This window comes from Scyliorhinus torazame, chromosome 16 (assembly GCF_047496885.1).
Source record: "Scyliorhinus torazame isolate Kashiwa2021f chromosome 16, sScyTor2.1, whole genome shotgun sequence".
NCBI classification, from domain to species: domain Eukaryota; kingdom Metazoa; phylum Chordata; class Chondrichthyes; order Carcharhiniformes; family Scyliorhinidae; genus Scyliorhinus; species Scyliorhinus torazame.
This window is the reverse complement of record NC_092722.1, coordinates 124,735,137-124,756,946: the sequence shown is the minus strand read 5'-3', so window position 1 is coordinate 124,756,946 and position 21,810 is coordinate 124,735,137. Positions and strand designations below refer to the sequence as shown.

At 51.3% G+C, this 21,810-nt stretch overlaps 1 protein-coding gene across 4 annotated transcripts in view; it reads right to left on the bottom strand.

Annotated features, from left to right (window-relative positions):
- The window catches only part of LOC140393040 (interferon-induced protein with tetratricopeptide repeats 5-like), a 70,811-nt gene that overhangs the window by 23,233 nt on the left and 25,768 nt on the right, over positions 1-21,810 (bottom strand). For 2 of the 4 annotated variants that reach the window (XM_072478984.1, XM_072478985.1), the window contains exon 2: positions 3,817-3,879. The exons of 1 other annotated variant lie outside the window; for it this stretch is intronic. In XM_072478984.1, the coding sequence (XP_072335085.1) occupies positions 3,817-3,821 (5 nt within the window). In that variant the 5' untranslated portion in view covers positions 3,822-3,879. Of the gene's footprint in view, positions 1-3,816; positions 3,880-6,371; positions 6,505-21,810 lie in introns of all 4 variants that reach the window. One more of the 4 variants, XM_072478986.1, reaches the window with a different exon arrangement.

Genomic DNA, 21,810 nt, shown 5'->3' with positions numbered 1-21,810 from the left:
TCCAAAAGCTTGTGACTTCAAATAAACCTGTTGGACTTTAACCTGGTGTTTTGAGACTTCTTATTGTGCCCACCCCAGTCCAGCGCTGGCATCTCCACATCAGTCTAGAATGCCCTGTCCTCCAATAGGTTCCTCAATGTATTGGTCCAGAAAACCATCCAGTACACACTCAAGGAATTCCTCCTCCACAGTATTGTGATCTTTTGATTTGCCAAATCTATAGGCAGATTAAAATCACCCATAATTACAGACGTTCCTTTATCGCTTGCATCTCACGGGCGGCATGGTAGCACAATGGTTAGCACTGTTGCTTCACAGCGCCAGGGTCCCAGGTTCAATTCGCGGCTTGATTCACTGTCAGTGTGGAGTTTACACGTTCTCTCCGTTGTTGCTCTTTTTAACCTTAGTCTATTTGCTCTGTTTACGTCACCTTTGCTCATGAGTCGCCAGGTATCTTTATGATACCGCCACGTGATTCAAGTTCAGGTTATGATTAATAACACAGCACACCGCTTAGTAAGGATTAAAACAACGGTCATTTATTATATACAACAAGCAATATTAATACCCTAATACTACTTTCTATATAATAAACCTATCACTACTGGCCAATACTTAACTTAGGAAGAGCTCACCAGGTCAGGGAAACAAATGGCTTATCCAATCAAATCTGGCCCGCGGGATTCAAAAGGCTGCTACAGGTCGGTGGCTAGGTGTCTCTACCGGATAGCGATCGTTGGATTCAAACTTACACTTGCCGGTGGCTGGTCTTGCGAAGGTCTCGAGCAGGCGAAGAGGAGAGAGAGAGAGATCTGAACTTGGACCTTCACTTTTATAGGGCCCAGGGGCTTCCCGCCTCCCGGGGCGGCCCTTGACCCTGAGTCCCAAGTGATTGGATTCTGTCCCCAATCTCTGGGGTCGATGTGTCCAATGGTGAGGCGATTCCTCGATCGGGGAGAGGTCGCTCACCTGTCTTTGTTTCAGCCACTGCAGGCGCCGACAGGTCTGGCCCGGTATTCAATTGCTAATATGTTGCAATTGTTCCCGGGGATAGCCGATTTAACTGTGGATGTCTGAGTAGATTAGCTGCAAACAGTCCTGAATGCAACTGCGGATACCTGGGTTGATGGGCTTTGATAGCCCTGAGTAGCGATCTGGGCTACGTTCCCAGAGCTGAATATGCAAACCTGACTGCAGCTGCCTGCTTGTGTCTTCTTGGCTGCTTTTCCCAGCAGTCTTTCGGGTTAGCCTTTTTAAACTGGGTTTTGGCCAGGTTAATCGGAACGCAGCCATTTTACATGGCTACACCGTGTCGGCATGGATTTCCTCCGGGTGCTCCGGTTTCCTCCCACAAGTCCCAAAAGATGTGCTGTTAGGTGAATTGGACTTTCTGAATTCTCCCTCAGTGTACCCGAACAGGCGCCAGAGTCTGGCGCCTAGGGGATTTTCACAGTAACTTCATTGTAGTGTTAATGCAATTAAAATGGGGATTAAGGAAATACCGGAAATGGTCAAACAATCGCTTTGTATTGGTCTTCATAGTGGAGGAAACTAAAAGCAAATGCCTTCAAATTAGCAATGATAATTTCCCAGAATTGTCTTACAGTCTGCAGGAATTGAACATCTTTCTATCAATAAAAGTGTTGTAAATGTAGGGAATGGGCTGTTTGATTAATAATTAAGAATCATCCAATTGGGTAATAGAGTGTCATTTCAACTCTGGGAAGATAGAGCATCATAAGGACTTAGAATTTACAGTGCAGAAGGAGGCCGTTCAGCCCACCGAGCCTGCACTGGCCGTTGGAAATAGCACCCCACATCTCCACCCTATCCCTGTAACTCAGCAACCCCACATAACCTTTTTTTTGGACACTCAGGGCAATTTATCCTATCCTGCACATCTTTGGGCTGTAGGAGGAAACCGGAGCACCCGGAGGAAACCCACGCAGACATGTGCAGACTCCGCACAGACAGTGACCCAAGCCGGAATCGAACCTGTGACCCTGGTGCTGTGAAGCAACCGTGCTAACCACTATGCTACCATGCTGGCCTGATCAACGAACTGATCAATTGAACAGTGTCAGGAATATTGGGTTAGGACAGTTGGAGATGAGAAGATATCCCCAGATATTTCTTCACTGATATCTTTGTTCAAACAAAGATCTTCCCTCAGGTTGAGTTTGATCTCTGAGGTGGGAGATGTGGCACTTCACTTCACATTCTGACCCCACTTTGAAGGGACCCTGTACATTTCTGGGCATCAGCACTGCCGATCAGGGAGATGTGGCATCACAGAGCAATAGGAGGAAGAGGCAGAGTCACTATTAACAGGAACAGAAGAACCCTAAACATTAACAATGGCATTTTATTGCCCACCATTGAATGAACCAGCATTTGTATAAACATAAGGACTGGGAACAGAAGAGAGGGAAAGGTTCCCAGTGTGAGACAATTCCTGTCCAAAGGGCATTCTGCTGTTTAACCAGCTGCTACCCTCCCCCACCCGGGTTGGTTGGTGATACACCAATTGGGAGGAAGGGAATTTGGTCTATTTCCCAGTGAACCACAACCCCCCTCACGGCACCAACTTTAAAAATTAACTGTTTGGGGTCCTGGGGTGCGGGTGGAGGAATGTAATGGGGTGGGTGGGTGGGGGGGGCTTCTATACAGTAGTGCTTTGAGGATTGAGGATGTGATTCTCGGCTTCCTCATTTTCCCTTGATTTCATTTTAGGAGTTCCAGCAGAGTTAAATCCAAAACAAAATTTCACCCAGTGACGACTGTGAGCTGGCTTCCATTTCAGAACAATTTCTAACCCTGATGTTTTTGTGAGCATCATATAAAGGATTCATTGTCAGTGAAAGAATTGCATTTTTATAGAGCCTTTTACAATCCTCAGGATATCCCAATGCACTTTCCTGTCAATGAATCGTTTTTAAATTGAAGTCACTATTGAAGTCCTTCTGCACTGTACAATATGTTCTATGTACTAAGTCACAGAACATACAGTGCAGAAGGAGGCATTCAGCCCATCGAGTCTGCACCGACCCACTTAAGCCCTCACTTCCACTCTATCCCTGCAACCCAATAACCCCTCCTAACCTTTTTGGTCACTAAGGGCAATTTATCATGGCCTATCCACCTAACCTGCACATCTTTGGATTGTGGGAGGACACCGGAGCACCAGGAGAAAATCCACGCAGACACGGGGAGAATGTGCAGACTCCGCAGAGACAGTGACCCAGCAGGGGATCGAACCTGGGACCCTGACGTTGTGAAGCCACAGTGCTAACCACTTGTGCTACCGCGCTGCCCACATTGTGATGTAGGAAATGTGGCAGCTAGTTTCTACAGAGCAAGGTCCCAAAATAACAATGTGATAATGATTAGATCACCTGTATGAGTGATTCTGAGATAAATATGGATCCATTGTCCACCATATGTTTTCGAGAAATGCCATAGCATACAAGGCTATGGACAAAGTGCTGGAAAATGGGATTAGAATGGATAGGTGTTTGAAAGCAGGCACAGACATGATGGACCAAAGGACCTCTTTCCTTGTTGTAAAACTCTTTAATGCAGTACCACTGGATGTCTTAAATCCAAACGAAAAGATGGACATTGTCTCCATTGTATGCCTCATCTCAGACAATCTAGCACCCGCTTGAAACTGAATTGAGAATAGGCCTGGAGTTTGTGTTCAAGTCTGTGGAGTGACATGAACCCAAAACACCGTGATTCAGAGGCAGCAGTGATACCACTGAGCTACTGCTGTCTGCACTGTACACACTATTGAATCATGGAAATCTCTCTTACCTCATGATGATCTGAGTGAATAGACAGGCTGCTCGCTCACTTTGACTTCTCTTCTCCAATCAGCTGCAAGAACAGAATGTGATGTGTTCAATTGTTCCAACACACACACATTTACACATCCACCAATGGCATTTTATTGCCCACCATTGAATGAACCAGCATTTGTATAAACATAAGGACTGGGAACAGAAGAGAGGGAAAGGTTCATACTGTTGCTCTTTTTAGCCTTAGTTTTATTACCTCTGATTATGTCACCTTTGCTCAGGAGTCGCCAGGTATCTTTCTGATACCGCCACGTGGTTCAAGCTCGAGTTATGATTAATAAGTCAGCACACCGCTTAGTAAGATTAAAATCAACGGTCATTTATTTTATACAACAATTAATGCTTACACAATAATCCTACTATCTATATAGAAACCTACCACTACTGGCCAATATTTAACTTTAGGAAGGGCCCACCATGTCAGGGAAACGAAAGGCTTATCGAATCGGATCTGGCCCGCGGGATTCAAAAAGGCTGATACGGTGGCTAGGAGTCTTTATCGGGTAGCGATCGCTGGAGTCAAACTTGCAGTTTCTGGTCGATGTTCTTGCGAAGGTCTCGAGCAGGAGAAGAAGGGAGAGAGAGATCTGAACTTGGCCCCTCACTTGAGAGGGCCCAGGGGCTTCCCGCCTCTCGGGGCGGCCCTTGACCCTGAGTCCCAAGTGATTGGACTTGTTCCCAATCACTGGGTTCGATACTTCCAATAACGGGGCGATTCCTCGATCGGGGGGTGGTCGTTCACCTGTCTTTGTTTCGGCCACTGCAGGCGCCGACAGGTCTGGCCCGGCATTCAATTGCTAATATGTTGCAATTGTTCCCGGGGATAGCCGATTATACTGCAGATGTCTGGGTTGATGTGCTGCTAATAGTCCTGAGTATCGAACTGGGACGACTTCCCCAGAGCCGAATACGCTATTCTGTCTGCAGCTGTCCATTTGTGTCCTGTTGGCTGCTTTTCCCATCAGCCTTTTCGGTTAGCCATTTTAAATCGGGTTTTGGCCAAATTAATAGGGAATCAGCCATTTTAGGTGGCTACAATACCATTGAAGTTTTGATGCAATTTTATTTGAAGCAGGGAATTGAAACCAAAAGTTAAAGTCATCAGATGCAGAAAATCAACGTCACCAGAATGAAACACTTTCTCTGATTGACATTTATTCATGTATTGTTTAGTTCAGGACCTGCAGAGCAAGAAATTCCATAACACTGATAGTCATGGTGCTTTGGAATTCAGCGATTTTCGAAATGGAGGATGCTGCTTGTCCGGTCACCTCCAGTATATCCTGCCCGACATCCCAAAGGTGGACAGGTGCCCTCCCTGGACCTTCTGCTCTGCCGGCAGTCTCTGGCCTCATGTTGGCATGCCGACACTCAGCCCCATGATTGGTTTGATGCTTTATTTGTACACTTGAACCACACAGGGTCATTCAATCTCTCACTTGTCACATGTGTTCACCAGGCTTTCTAGAGTGAGGATAGAGTAAGTTTATTAACTGCTAAAAAGGGAAGGAGCAATGGTAAAACATATGTATCTACATTTGCTCAGATTAGAAATAAGAATTGAGTTCTAATAGTAAGTAAATAGAAATAAAAGTTATGTCGAACAGTCCTTGAGTTGTGAGGAGTCGGTGATGAAGTATTGCGGCCAACAGAGGTTGTTAACAGTCCTTGATTCTTTGTTGAGAGATTTCAGTTCTTCTTTCAGCTGCAAGCCTTTTGCCGCCTGATGGACATTCACAGTCAGGAGAGTTTTTGCTGTTCCTGTAAAAGCTGGCTATTCTGCAAGGGCCCGGCCTCAGTTACTGCATCACCTTCAGTGTGGCAAAATTCCAGCTGCTTTCCTCACACCACATGTGAAATTCATAAGAAACTGTTTCTTACCGAAGGACGTGGGTCTGTGTGGAATCCATAATAAACTGTTCCTTCGTGAACGAAGTGGGTCTGCAGAGACAGAATGATGGAGGTCAGACCCCTCAATTTGATGGCGTGGGGCGCGTGTGGTATTTATTTGGGGGAACTCGGCATGGCGGCTGCAGACTGAGTCCAGCTGCATTTCTCACACCACACACACACAGAAACACACAGACACACACACACACAGACACACACACACACAGACTGACAGTCAGACACTGGGCAGTTCTCGGCTAGTTTTTAACCCCTGTATTTGTGTATTCAAACTGGAGTCCACTCGTCAGTCTTGGCAATTGTACCCAGGGTCTTTGGATGAGAGAGCCATTATGTTCCTTTGTCTTTATCAAGGGTGGCAATCAGTCTTTGGATTTGTTTAGAATGGCATTGTCTGGAAGCTCACGCAGAGGTTCCATTGGTCCTTAGTTATTCTCAGCAAGCTTAAGGGTCTGTGTTCTTTTCAAAAATATGAAACTTAGGTCTTTTTAAAGTCCAACATTCCAGGGTATAATTCTTGGGATTTGACTCCACCATCGTAACAGTGCCTAGGTGTGCATCATCATACATTTCTCCCATATACCATCCCATAGAGGTCCCCACCTGGGTCCCCTGCAGTAGAACTTGTTTCCGACCTCCCCTTCTGGGAAGCTGATGCATGAACGATCCCCGAACATGGCTGCAGCTCACTCACGTCTGGTGATATGATGACACTGTGGCCATCTAAAATGGCTGCCTGCAAAGGATGATGGGAATTGTGGTCAGGTTGGGACACAGGCAAGACTCAGCTTGTGAGTAGTTGCAAACAACAACCAGACCTATTCAGAAACTCACATCTGTTAGATGCCACTCACAGGTCTTCCCAGGACAATGAGCTTCAGATTGAAACTTAACATTCATAACAGATTCAGGGATACCTATTCATCTTATTTGAGAGTGCATATGTGCCTTGGACAAAAACAACTGGGACCCGCCCAGCTATCGAGGTACCCGCCCCTAATTGGCCAGAATCGAGTATGGTGATTGAAATCCTATCGATCCATTGGATCCCTACAAGGGGCCGCCCAAAAGAGCGCAAAAGATCGGAGGACAAGAAGAACTGCGCACCAAGCATTCTGTCTCTTTTGGGACCGGCTTCTGTGTACCAACTGCAGCAATTCAACCAGCCAAGTACAAGGACCCACGATCTCCACCTGAAAGACGACACTCAGACGAACCAGACGACCTCCAGCTGCCACATGTGGGGATCAGATAAAGGCCTTATCCAACCTGCACAGAGCCGGTCACCTGGAAGTTAAGTAAAGGCCATTTAAACTGCTAGATATAGACTAATGCGTAGTAGCGTGTAAGTTATTAAGTATAGAACCAATCCTATGTTTGATAATAAACTATAAGTATACTAACATGGCAGCGCGGTAGCATAGTGGTTAGCACAATTGCTTCACAGCTCAGCGGTCCCAGGTTCGATACCCAGCTTGGGTCACTGTCTGTGCAGAGTCTGCACGTTCTCCCCGTGTGTGCGTGGGTTTCCTCCGGGTTCTCCGGTTTCCTCCCACAGTCCAAAAGTGTGCAGGTTAGGTGGATTGGCCATGCTAAATTGTCCTTAGTGTCCAAAATTGCCCTTAGTGTTGGGTGGGGTAACTGGGTTATGAGGATAGGGTGGAGGTGTGGGCTTGGGTAGGGTGCTCTTTCCAAGAACCGGTGCAGACTCGATGGGCCGAATGGCCTTCTTCTGCACTGTAAATTCTATGATTCTATGAAAATACTAGTTGTGTGGTCATTTGTCCAATACACGGAACGCACTCACATATTGTGGTTAATAGTAATAAAGATAAAGGTCAACATTAATTGGCGACTCTGGTGGGACTCGACTAGAAGTGACTTTGTTTCTCCAAAAGATCCCACAACTTTGATTAGATTGGTAAAAGGGAAAAACGAACCACAAGTGCCAGTTCCGTATTGGCCAAATAACCGAATTTCAGAAGTGTGCACAAACCGCATGCAAAACTAACAGGGAAGGATAGGGTAAACTCTGCAGACTTCTCGCAAGTCCAGAGGGATTTTGAACCGGAACATAGCCACAAGCCATACCCGTTGTTTGATCGACTCCCTATCCCCTTGTTCCAAAATAAATAGTAAGGACATGGCAGCGCCATTGTTCGAGAAGAAGATGAATCCACAGCAAACTGAGGTAGAGATGGTCAACATGTTGGAGGAGTATCCCATACTGAGGAAATACTTAAAGGGGAAAGGATGCCCCCTATGGGCAAATTTTTTGTGTGAACACCGAGTCAGGTCCAAGGACGATAGGACAAACTTGGTGGGCTGATATATGCAAGACTTACAAGAAGAATGTGACAAAGTTTAAAAAGCCAGTGGTCGTAGTGTGCTGCTTGGCTCAGTTAAGAGGAACCGAGGAGATCTTAAAGACGCTCGCCGTTCAGTTGATGGAGAAGGAGGAGGAGAGTAAGAAAAAGGATGATGAACATGCATTGTAAATTCTATGATTCTGACACTTGGAGAAGTTAACCGCAAAGACAGGGAAATCGCGGATATTAAACGTGCCCACCAGTCCAGTATAATCCATCTTAGCAGCTTCCAAACCCAGTATGACAAGGTCTGCCAGGACACACAACGTGCTGTCTTGGTAAGAGAGGAGGCCAAACAGAAGGTCACCCACTTAGAGAATAAATGTGCCAATCTACAGGGAGCTTTAAGAGCGCTGCACCAGTCCACTCAGGTGCAAAGGCAAACTACTGCTGACCACACCAAATGTCAGCGAGAAATAGAGATTCCATTAATTGCTTTCAGTTGAAGAGTGATTTATGTGTACCTTTGGGACAGTAGGGACAGAGGAAGAAGAGATGGCTGATTGGGAGGAGTTACAGGAAACACTCAGATGTAAGTAATTAGAACTGAAAGTCGAAAGCAACAGCCACCAACCCCAGTAATAAATGCACAGCCGCACCAGCAGGCCCGGTTGCACAGGTCACACCAACCCAGTGAGTAGTGAAACTGCCCCGGCCCTCATGAATCCGGTCACTACGGAAAGAAGAATAGAGAATACTCCAGGTCCTGCAATTACCTACACCACCCCACTCACGGTGACACAGTTAAGGGACGCGTGTAACAAAATGACAACATTTGAGCCCATTGCAGACCCGCATTGCTTCTTTGAATTATGTATGGTGTAGATGAAAGGGACGAGGTGAAACTAATAGTTATGAGCCTTGGCCAGTCCGTACGATCAGCTCTACCTGCGCCCCAAAATGTAGGAGTGGGGACCCTAGACGAAATGAAGGACGCCATACTAGCTACTATCGGTTACAATAAAGGGGATCCAGTAGAGGGCTTGAACAAATGTAGACAGAGGAAAGGGGAACATGCGATTGCCTTTGCCGGTCGCCTCTTTATACATTTTAAAGCAGTATTTGGAGATTTAAATTGTGCTAACTTAGATGATGAAGACACTACCAAATGGGCCCATACTTTAGTTTCACATGCCACAGAAGCAGGTAGAAAGGCTTGCACAAACTTTGCCCCAGCAGAGCAGGCACATAATGAAGCACGGGTACTCAAACACCTACCTGGAGCCTGGGAACAGGCGCTGCAGGAACAAATACAACAGAACGGCCTGGAAGGTGCCATGCACCCAGTTAAGGCTAATCAGGGGCCCGCATGGATAAATGAGGGTAGAGGAGAGGTCCAATATCCCAGGGAACACTATCCAAGGGAACAATATCCAAGGGAACTATGGTAGTATGTATTGGGGGTCATGTGGGACTGGAAGCCCTAATGTCATTGGCTGACAGATCCCGGGTCCTGGTTGGCCGTTGACCTCATACTCTGCCCTGAAGGCGAAGTATAAGAAGCCGGTGCCTTCCCCCGCAGGCCAGTTTACTATCGGGCTGCTGGGGAACAGACACGCTTAATAAAGCCTCATCGACTTCACTCTATTTGTCTCACGGAGTCTTTGTGCGCCACAATTTATTAAGCGTGCCTAAAAAGGACTATGGAGCTCAGGATCATTCCAGAATGCCTGAGGATCAGCCCCCACGCAGTGAATGCGGCAGCAGCCTTCAAACACTGGCAGACTTGCTTTGAGGCCTACATCACATCGACCACAGGCCGAGTCTCAGATGAACAAAAACTGCAGGTCCTGCACTCGAGGGTGAGCACGGAGATTTTCACCCTCATTGAAGACACCCGCGATTTCCAGACGGCTTTCACAGCACTGAGAAGTCTCTACGTTCGCCCAGTTAACCAAATCTACGCTCGCTACCAGCTCGCGACGAGACGGCAAGCTCCCGGAGAATCGATGGACGAGTTCTACGCCGCACTGCTGATTTTGGGACGAGCCTGCAGCTGCCCGTCGGTGAACGCAAACGAACACACGGACATGTTAATGCGCGTTGCTTTTGTTGCAGGTATACAATCCTCCCAAATCCGCCAAAGACTTCTAGAAAAAGAGTCACTAGGACTCTCAGAGGCACGGGCCCTGGCAGCCTCGCTGGACGTAGCCGCACGTAATACCCGCGCCTACGGCCCCAACCGCGCGGCAGGCCATTGGGCCCCGTACGTACCCGCCGCGGCAAACCCCCTACCCCCCCCCCCCCGGACACCCCACAGGCTTGCGCAGTCCAAACGCCGAGTCGCACCGGGGTCGCCCGCTGTTATTTCTGCGGCCAGGCGAAGCACCCCCGACAACGCTGTCCGGCCCGCGCAGCCATCTGCAAAAGCTGCGGGGAAAAGGGCCACTATGCGGGGGTGTGCCGGTCCCGCGTGGTCGCCGCCGTCCCGGGAGAACAGGGAGCCCTACAGGCAGTCTATGCCTCCCAACCCCCCCCAGCACGCCATGTGCGACCCCCAGGCGCCGCCATTTTGGGTCCCGACCACCGCGGCCCCGGGAGAACTGGGAGCCCTGCACGGCGCCTACGCTCCCCAACCCCCCTCCCAGCAGCCCATGTACGACCCGCCGCCGGCGCTCCCGATTTGGGTGCCGGCCAACACTCTCCACGGAGAGGAGGGGGTTTTTCGCATCCCGAACGCCACCCTCACCCCCGTCCCGCGCCCCACCCGCCGGCGCCACCTATCTTGACCCCGACCACCGCTGTCCCCGGCGAGGGAGCTGCGCGCGGTGCCAGCGCTCGCGGCCCCACGACTGACCCGCCGGAGCCGCCGACCTGGGCCCTCACCCCCGTCCCCCGCCCCACGCCTGACCCGCCAGCGCCGCCGACCTGGGCCCTCACCCCCGTCCCGCGCCCCACGCCTGACCCGCCAGCGCCGCCGACCTGGGCCCTCGCCCCCGTCCCGCGCCCCACGCCTGACCCGCCAGCGCCGCCGACCTGGGCCCTCGCCCCCGTCCCACGCCCCACGCCTGACCCGCCAGCGCCGCCGACCTGGGCCCTCACCCCCGTCCCGCGCCCCACGCCTGACCCGCCGGCAATACAACTTACCTGGACCCCGATCTCCGTCCCCGGCGAGGGACCTCCTCACGGTCCCAGCGCTCGCAGTACTGACCCGCCGGCCTTGGCCCCGACCACCGCTGTCCCCGGCGAGGGAGCTCCGCGCGGTCCTAGCGCCCGCGGCCCTGGCGCTCGCAGCCAAGGAACTCTGCGCGGTCCTAGCGCCCGCAGCCCGGGCGCTCGCAATGCAGGAACTCCGCGCTGTCCTGGCGCCCCCCAGACCCCCCAGCACTCAATGTGCGACCCGCAGACGCCGCCATTTTGGGTCCCGACCACCACGAGGGGAGGAGGGGCCCCGCCATCTTGGACCGCCCCCGACCTGTACGACGCATGGGGGCGGCCATTTTGTCCACCCCCGACGCCATCTTGTGACCCCTCAGCTACGGGCGAGGTATGGGGGTGGCCATTTTGTCCATCCCCGACGCCATCTTGGACGGCAACAACGGACCCCACCCCACTACTACAACCACGGCTCGCTTCGGTTACACTCGATCAGGCTCGGCCCCGGACTCTCCAGACGACGACGACAACGGTCCTAATCAACGGCCACGAGACGCCATGCCTAGTCGACTCCGGGAGCACGGAAAGTTTTATACATCCCGACACGGTAAGACGCTGTTCCTTAACTACCTTCCCCAGCGCACAAAAGATTTGCCTAGCTGCAGGATTCCACTCCGTACAGATCCAGGGATTCTGCATAGTTACCCTAACGGTACAGGGGAGGGAATTCAAAAACTACAAACTTAACGTCCTTCCCCAACTCTGTGCCCCCACCTTGCTGGGCTTAGATTTTCAATGTAACCTACAGAGCCTTACGTTTAAATTCGGCGGCCCCATACCCCCACTCACTATCTGCGGCCTCGCCACCCTCAAGGTGCAACCCCCGTCCTTGTTTGCGAACCTCACCCCGGATTGCAAACCCGTCGCCACTAGGAGCAGACGGTACAGCGCCCAGGACCGGACCTTCATTCGCTCCGAAGTCCAGCGGCTACTAAAGGAGGGCATAATCCAGGCCAGCAATAGTCCCTGGAGAGCGCAGGTGGTAGTAGTGAAGACAGGGGAGAAACAAAGGATGGTCATTGACTATAGCCAGACCATCAACAGGTACACACAACTAGACACGTACCGTCTCCCCCGCATATCCGACATGGTCAATCGGATTGCCCAGTATAAAGTCTTCTCCACCGTGGACCTCAAGTCCGCCTACCATCAGCTCCCCATCCGCCCAAGTGACCGCAAGTACACAGCCTTCGAGGCAGACGGGCGATTATACCACTTCCTAAGGGTCCCTTTTGGCGTCACAAACGGCGTCTCGGTCTTCCAACGGGAAATGGACCGAATGGTTGATCAACATGGGTTACGGGCCACGTTCCCGTACCTCGACAATGTAACCATCTGCGGCCACGATCAGCAGGACCACGACGCCAACCTCCAAAAATTCCTCCAGACTGCCAAAGCCTTGAACCTCACGTACAACGAGGACAAGTGCGTTTTTAGCACCGATCGGCTAGCCATTCTGGGCTACATAGTGCGCAATGGGATAATAGGCCCCGACCCCGAACGTATGCGCGCACTCATGGAATTTCCCCTCCCGCACTGCCCAAAAGCCCTGAAACGCTGCCTGGGGTTCTTTTCATACTACGCCCAGTGGGTCCCCCAGTACGCAGACAAGGCCCGCCCCCTAATACAGACCACGACTTTCCCGCTGTCGACAGAGGCTTGCCAGGCTTTCAGCCGCATCAAAGCGGACATCGCAAAGGCCACGATGCGCGCCATCGACGAGTCCCTCCCCTTCCAGGTCGAGTGCGACGCCTCTGACGTAGCTCTCGCGGCTACCCTTAACCAAGCGGGCAGACCCGTGGCCTTTTTCTCCCGAACCCTCCATGCCTCAGAAATCCACCACTCCTCAGTGGAAAAGGAAGCCCAAGCCATAGTGGAAGCTGTGCGACATTGGAGGCATTACCTGGCCGGCAGGAGATTCACTCTCCTCACTGACCAACGGTCGGTAGCCTTCATGTTCGATAATGCACAGCGGGGCAAGATCAAGAACGACAAGATCTGGCGGTGGAGGATCGAACACTCCACCTTCAACTATGAGATCTTGTACCGGCCCGGAAAGCTGAACGAGCCGTCTGATGCCCTATCCCGCGGGACATATGCCAACGCACAAATTGACCGCCTCCAAGCCCTCCACGAGGACCTCTGCCACCCGGGGGTCACTCGGTTTTACCACTTCATCAAGTCCCGCAATCTCCCATACTCCTTAGAGGAGGTCCGTACAGTCACAAGAGACTGCCACATCTGCGCAGAATGCAAACCGCATTTTTTCAGGCCAGATGGAGCGCACCTGATTAAGGCTTCCCGTCCCTTTGAACGCCTCAGTCTCGATTTCAAAGGGCCCCTCCCCTCCACCGACCGCAACGCGTATTTCCTTAATGTAGTGGACGAATACTCCCACTTCCCTTTTGCCATTCCCTGCTCCGACATGACCGCGGCCACAGTCATTAAAGCCCTGAACAGCATATTCACACTGTTCGGTTACCCCGCATACGTCCACAGCGACAGGGGGTCCTCTTTCATGAGTGACGAGCTGCGCCAGTTCCTGCTCAGCAAGGGTATAGCTTCAAGCAGGACGACCAGCTACAACCCCCGGGGGAACGGGCAAGTAGAAAGGGAGAACGGCACGGTCTGGAAGGCCGTCCTACTGGCCCTACGGTCCAGGGATCTCCCAGTTTCACGGTGGCAGGAGGTCCTCCCGGACGCTCTCCATTCCATCCGGTCGTTATTATGTACGAGCACTAATCAAACGCCTCACGAGCGTCTCCTTGTCTTCCCTAGGAGGTCCTCCTCTGGAACGTCGCTGCCGACCTGGCTGGCGGCCCCAGGACCCATCCTGCTCCGAAAGCACGTGCGGGCACATAAGGCGGACCCGTTGGTCGAAAGGGTTCACCTCCTCCACGCAAACCCCCAGTACGCCTACGTGGAGTACCCCGACGGCCGACAGGACACGGTCTCCCTGCGGGATCTGGCGCCCGCCGTCACCACGCACACCCCCCCGGCACCATCAACCCAACCGCCCCCCTTCCTGCCACCGCCGCACCCCGTGACCGCCCCCTTCCCAGGAGGATCAGTCCCCCTCCCCTTTGCACCGACAGCTGAAACCGTGCGGCTCCCGGAGGCGACAACGCTGGTACAAGCACCACCACCACCGCCGGGGCCGAGGCGATCGACACGGACGACCAGACCGCCCGACCGACTCGTGGCGTCGATGTAAAACAAAGATGGACTGTCCAATGAACATTTTGTTTTTCCTATATCCTCTGTAAATAGTTGTAACAGGATGATACTGTCCAATACGGTACTACCATGTAACTGTTCTATCCTCCCAGGACCAGTACTGTAAACCCTTACCACCATACAAAGCATCACCCCGCCGGGTTCATTTTTGACAAGGGGTGAATGTGGTAGTATGTATTGGGGGTCATGTGGGACTGGAAGCCCTAATGTCATTGGCTGACAGATCCCGGGTCCTGGTTGGCCGTTGACCTCATACTCCGCCCTGAAGGCGAAGTATAAGAAGCCGGTGCCTTCCCCCGCAGGCCAGTTTACTATCGGGCTGCTGGGGAACAGACACGCTCAATAAAGCCTCATCGACTTCACTCTATTTGTCTCACGGAGTCTTTGTGCGCCACAGGAACAATATCCAAGGGAACAATATCCAAGGGAACAATAGCCCAGAGAGCAATACACCAGAGCACCAGCTCCACCTTACACACCCCGAGGGTCATGTGGGCAATCGGGTCACTTCACCCGCGAATGTAGACAAAATCCGACACCTTATAACCAATACCACAGAGACACTCCAATCCCCTGCCAAGAAACAGTAGGCCTGATCACGACCGCCAACCGCGCCAGCTAGAAGGCAACGCTCGGCCCATGCATCCTGTAAACGCACGCGTGGATGATCTTGCATATAACTCCCTCGATTAACGGTGGGCCTGTGATACACAATGTGACAGTGTCGGGAGGCCAGTAGTCACAGGGGTCATTCTGTTGATTTTCTGTTAAAGTCTGAGGTCATTCTGTTGATTTTCTCTGGGACACGGGGGCTCTCGGACCACGTTAACTTCATCCACCCTGCACCTCGAAACCCCATGCCCGATCACGGACACCATCACACTTAGCGGATTAACTGGGCACATGCAGGGAGGATACATTACAGCCCCTATACCTGTCCATGTTGGAACTATAGCCACTAATCATCCTGTTGGTTTTGGTCGAACTACCCCCCACTGCAGAGCACATTTTAGGAATGGATTTCATGAACTCCAATAGCCTCTCATTCGACCCTGTAAATAGGTGTGTATGGCAGATGTCTACGATAACAAGAGGTCCTGTTACACTATCAATGGGTGATTATGTTAATAGGATCTGTTCAGTGGGAGAATAGTGGTTTAATCCTTTAGCGATTAGCACTGACTCAACCACCAGGGAGGTGCTAACCAAAACACAAAGAGGTCTTTGCTATGCATAAGCACGAATGAGGGCAGATACCAGGAGAGGTGATGATTACAGGTCTGGACCCCAAACCACAGAAACAATACGGCTTTCCCCAGCAGGCTGAGAACGAAATTGCAAAGGTGATCTACAGTTTATTAAAATAAGGTGTAATGCGACCCGTGTCGTCCATCAACAATGCTCCGATTTGGCCAGTTAAGAAACCAGATGGCTCATGGCAACTCATAATTGATTATCGTGAATTGAATAAAGTGACCCCTTTAACAGCTTCCACCATTGCCATGAGTCCCGCGACCATGCTTAAACAGGGGATGCAAGCAAAATATTTCACCGTGCTCGATATTAGCAATGGTTTCTGGTCCATTCCCTTAGAACATAGAACATAGAACATTACAGCACAGTACAGGCCCTTCAGCCCTCGATGTTGCGCCGACCTGTGAAACCACTCTAAAGCCCATCTACACTATTCCCTTATTGTCCATATGTCTATCCAATGACCATTTGCATGTCCTTAGTGTTGGCGAGTCCACTACTGTTGCAGGCAGGGCATTCCACACCCTTGCTACTCTCTGAGTAAAGAACCTACCTCTGACATCTGTCTTATATCTATCTCCCCTCAATTTAAAGGTATGTCCCCTCATGCTAGACATCACCATCCGAGGAAAAAGGCTCTCACTGTCCACCCTATCCAATCCTCTGATCATCTTGTATGCCTCAATTAAGTCACCTCTTAACCTTCATCTCTCTAACGAAAACAGCCTCAAGTCCCTCAGCCTTTCCTCATAAGATCTTCCCTCCATACCAGGCAACATTCTGGTAAATCTCCTCTGCACCCTTTCCAATGCTTCCACATCCTTCCTATAATGCGGCGACCAGAATTGCACGCAATACTCCAAATGCGGCCGCACCAGAGTGTTGTATAGCTGCAACATGACCTCATGGCTCCTAAACTCAATCCCTCTACCAATAAAAGCTAACACACCGTATGGCTTCTTAACACCCTCTCAACCTGGGTGGCAACTTTCAGGGATCTATGTACATGGGCACCGAGATCTCTCTGCTCATCCACACTGCCTTACCTTAGCCCAGGACTCAGTCTTCCTGTTATTCCTTCCAAAATGAATCACCTCACACTTTTCTGCATTAAACTCCATTTGCCACCTCTCAGCCCAGCTCTGCAGCTTATCTATGTCCCTCTGTAACTTGTAACATCCTTCCGCACTGTCCACAACTCCACCAACTTTAGTGTCATCTGCACATTTACTCACCCATCCTTCTACACCCTCCTCCAGGTCATTTATAAAAATGACAAACAGCAGTGGCCCCAAAACAGATCCTTGTGGTACACCACTAGTAACTGGACTCCAGTCTGAACATTTCCCATCAACCACCACCCTTTGTCTTCTTCCAGCTAGCCAATTTCTGATCCAAACTGCTAAATCACCCTGAATCCCATGCCTCTGTATTTTCTGCAGTAGCCTACCATGGGGAACCTTATCAAATGCTTCATTGAAATCCAGAAACACCACATCAACTGCTTTACTCTCATCCACCTGTTTGGTCACCTTCTCAAAGAACTCTATAAGGTTTGTGAGGCATGACCAACCCTTCACAAAACCGTGTTGACTATCTCTAATCAAATTATCCCTCTCCAGATGATTATACATCCCATCTCTTATAAACCTTTCCAAGATTTTTCCCACAACAGAAGTAAGGCTCACTGGTCTATAGTTACCGGGGTAATCTCTACTCCCCTTCTTGAACAAGGGGACAACATTTGCTATCCTCCAGTCTTCTGGCACTATTCCTGTAGACAAAGATTACTTAAAGATCAAGGCCAAAGGCTCAGCAATCTCCTCCCTAGCTTCCCAGAGAATCCTAGGATAAATCCCATCCGGCCCAGGTGACTTATCTATTTTCACACTTAGGCCGAGCTTGCCAATATAAAGTTGCTTTTACGTTCCAAGGTCAGCAGTACATGTGGATGTGACTCCCACAAGGTTTCCAAAATTCCCCGTCCATTTTCCACAGACAATTAGCTACTTGTCTGTCCAAATTCTCCCGCCTTCAGTGCCTAGTACAAGATGTGGATGACTTGCTCTTGTAAACCGACACCAAGGACAAGTATTTGGCTCTGCTGGCTGAACTGCTAGCCCTGCTCCACTCTATTAGGTGCAAGATCAACCCCAAGAAAGCGCAAGTCATGAGAGACAAAGTTCTTTATTTAGGGACAATCATCACCCACGGCAAAAGGGAAATTGAGCAGAAGTGTATTGACACCATCGTAAAATTGCCCCTGCTCCGTAATGTAAGTGCACTCCGTTCATTCTTCCGGTTGGTAGGATACTGCAGGAATCACATTGATGGATTTGCCACTAAAGCCGCCCCGCTCTCCGAACTTCTGAAAAAGAACCGCCCCTGGAACTGTCTTTCACAGCGCACAGGCGCAGTAACCGATTTAAAGCGCCAGCCCCTGCTTTACAAGTTCCTGACCCTGACTTGCCATATGCCATCGAGGTAGCAGCCACTGATCAAACCCTTTCAGCAGTCCTCCTACAAGAACGCCATGACAGATTAGGACTCGTAGCATATGCTTCCAGAGTTTTAGACCCCGTAGAACAAGGATTTTCTGGTTGTGAACAACACCTGCTTGCAGTCTTTTGGGCTGTTCAATACTTTGCATACATTACGGGACTCAACCCGGTCAGAATCCTCACTGAGCACACCCAGACTCAACTTCTGTTAGATGGTAGACACAAGGATGGTTCAGTTAGTCAGGTTAGAGCAGCGCGCTGGACACTACTACTACAAGGCAGGGACATCTCTGTAAAGCGCACCAGATCCCCAAATTTTTAGCAGACAACTTACAATACACAAGTACCCCACATGAGTGCCAGACCATTACAGCAAAACAGCACACAGGAACCTTTCCCAGGTCACTACAGCCATGAGCAGGCAGCAAGAAACCAGATCCCCAACAATCAAGAGACACATTTAAAATCTATGTAGATGGCTCCTCCACTATTGAGGATGGTGTTAGGATAACTGGATGCGTATATGTATGGAGGATTCACAGGGACGTTCACTGAAAGAAGTATCTTTAAAATTGCCAGGACATCTAGGAGTCCAAGCCGCAGAACTTGCAGCCATAGCCTATGTAATCGCCCACCCGGAGTCTTTCCCAATGGTTGCAGACATACACTCAGACAGCATGTATGCCTGCAATAGTTTGACCAAATTCCTCCCCCTATGGGAAGCTTGTGGTTTTGAGTCTGCCGACGGAAAATACCTCCCCTCTGCCCCTTTACTGAAACACACCCTTAAGGAAGCCAGTGGCCGCACATACGACATAATTAAAGTTAAAAGCCATCACCGCACCTCCCCACCCGGCAACTGCAAGGCAGACGCCTTAGCTAAAGCTGGAGCCTGCAATGGTCACTTCTGGCAGCTATCTGCATGCAATCCAGGTGTCCCAAACAAACATCATGGGTGAAATTCTCCCCCAACGGTGGGATGTCCGCCGACTGGCGCCAAAGACGGCGCCAATCAGACGGGCATCGCACCGGCCCAAAGGTGCGGAATGCTCCGCATCTTTGGCGGCCTAGCCCCAACGTTGAGGGGCTAGGCCGACGCCGGAGGGATTTACGCCCCGCCAGCTGGCGGAAATGGCGTTTGTTGCCCCGCCAGCTGGCGCGGAAATGCGGCGCATGCGCGGGAGCGTCAGCGGCCGCTGTCAGTTTCCCGGTGCATGCGCGGGAGCGTCAGCGGCCGCTGTCAGTTTCCCGCGCATGCGCAGTGGGGAGAGTCTCTTCCGCCTCCGCCATGGTGGAGGCCGTGGCGGAGGCGGAAGGGAAAGAGTGCCCCCACGGCACAGGCCCGCCCGCGGATCGGTGGGCCCCGATCACGGGCCAGGCCACCGTGGGGGCGCCCCCCCCCAGGACCCCAGAGCCCGCCCACGCCACCTGGTCCCGCCGGTAAATACCAGGTTTGATTTACGCCGGCGGGACAGGCAATTTCTGGGCGGGACTTCGGCCCATCCGGGCCGGAGAATTGAGCGGGGGGTCCCGCCAACCGGCGCGGCCCGATTCCCGCCCCCGCCCAATCTCCGGTACCGGAGACTTCGGCGGGGGTGAGGGCGGGATTCACGGCGGCCAACGGCCATTCTCCGACCCGGCGGGGGGTTGGAGAATGCCGCACCATAGATCTGTCCCAAGCCCAGAATGCAGACGAGTCCCTCAAACAAGTTTTAAACGGCACCTACCCAGTCCGTTATGATAAATGGAAGAATGCACTCACTTTCGAGGATGGCATAGTCTTAAAGGCAGGAATTTATATTGTCACCAGGACAGAAACCAGCTGATATACCCAGCTAATATGTTCCATGACGGACACAGACACCAGGGAATAGACACTACCATTGCACATTTAAAAACTTTGTGCAGGTGGCCTGAACTGAAAAGTGACATCACCCATTATGTTGAGAACTGCCTCATTTGTGCTCAAAACAATCCCGATCGTTATGCAAAGAAGGGACAATTAAGACACACCCAACCAGTTGAGGGCCCCTGAACAGATCTTCATATCGATTACATCGGTCCCCTCCCACCCTGCAGAAATGGTTCTAAATATGTTCTGTTTGTCATTGATACGTTTACGAAAGCCTTTCCCACCCACACAAACACAGCAAAAGCTACAGCTAAAATCCTGACCCATCAAATATTCACGCGCTGGGGTCTTCCACGCAGCATTGAGTCAGATCAAGGGACCCACTTCAATGGTAGGGCAATGCAAAGTGCAATGGCTATCTTTGGGATCAAACAAACTTTCTACATAGCACACCACCCTGTGGTGGTATGTATTAGGGGTAATATGATACACCATGAATGCCGAGGAGCTATTGGAGGACAGATGCTGGGTCCCGATTGGATCTGCCGCCTACTGGGCTCCACCCAGATAGGCAGGGTATAAGAACCCGGTTTATTCCCCGCAGCTGCATTCTGTGACTGAGCTGCTGGGGAACAAGTCTGAACAAGTCTGCTCAAAAAAGCCTCGATTGAAGTTCTCTACGTCTCCCCAGTACGCAGACAAGGCCAGCCCACTAATCCAGTCCACTACTTTTCCCCTGTCGACAGAGGCCCGCCGCATCAAAACGGATATCGCAAAGGCCACGATGCACGCCATCGACGAGTCCCTACCCTTCCAAGTCGAGAACGACGCATCCGACGTAGCTCTGGCGGCCACTCTCAACCAAGCGGGCAGACCCGTGGCCTTTTTCTCCCGGACCCTCCACGCTTCAGAAATTCGCCACTCCTCAGTAGAAAAGGAGGTCCAAGCTATAGTGGAAGCTGTGCGACATTGGAGGCGTTACCTGGCCGGTAGGAGATTCACTCTCCTCACTGACCAACGGTCGGTAGCCTTCATTTTCGATAATGCACAGCGGGGCAAGATAAAGAACAACAAGATCCTATGGTGGAGGATCAAACTCTCCACCTATAACTATGAAATCTTGTACCGTCCCGGAAAGCTGAACGAGCCGTCCGATGCCCTATCCCGCGGCACATGTGCCAACGCACAAGTGTACCGCCTCCAAGCCCTCCATGAGGACCTCTGCCTCCCAGGGGTCACTCGCTTCTACCACTTTATAAAGGCCCGCAACCTCCCATACTCCGTCGAGGAGGTCCGAACAGTCACCAGGAACTGCCAAATCTGCGCAGAATGCAAACCGCATTTTTTCAGGCCAGATAGAGCGCACCTGATAAAGGCTTCCCGTCCCTTTGAACGCCTCAGTCTGGATTTCAAAGGCCCCCTCCCCTCCACTGATCGCAACACGTACTTTCTTAACGTTGTTGACGAATACTCCCGATTCCCTTTCGCCATCCCCCTGCCCCGACATAACCGCGGCCACAGTCATTAAAGCCCTCTGCACCATCTTTACCCTGTTCGGTTTCCCCACCTACATCCATAGCGATAGGGGGTTCTCCTTCATGAGCGACGAGCTGCGTCAATTCCTGCTCAGCAAGGGCATAGCCTCGAGCAGGACCAGCTACAACCCCCGGGGC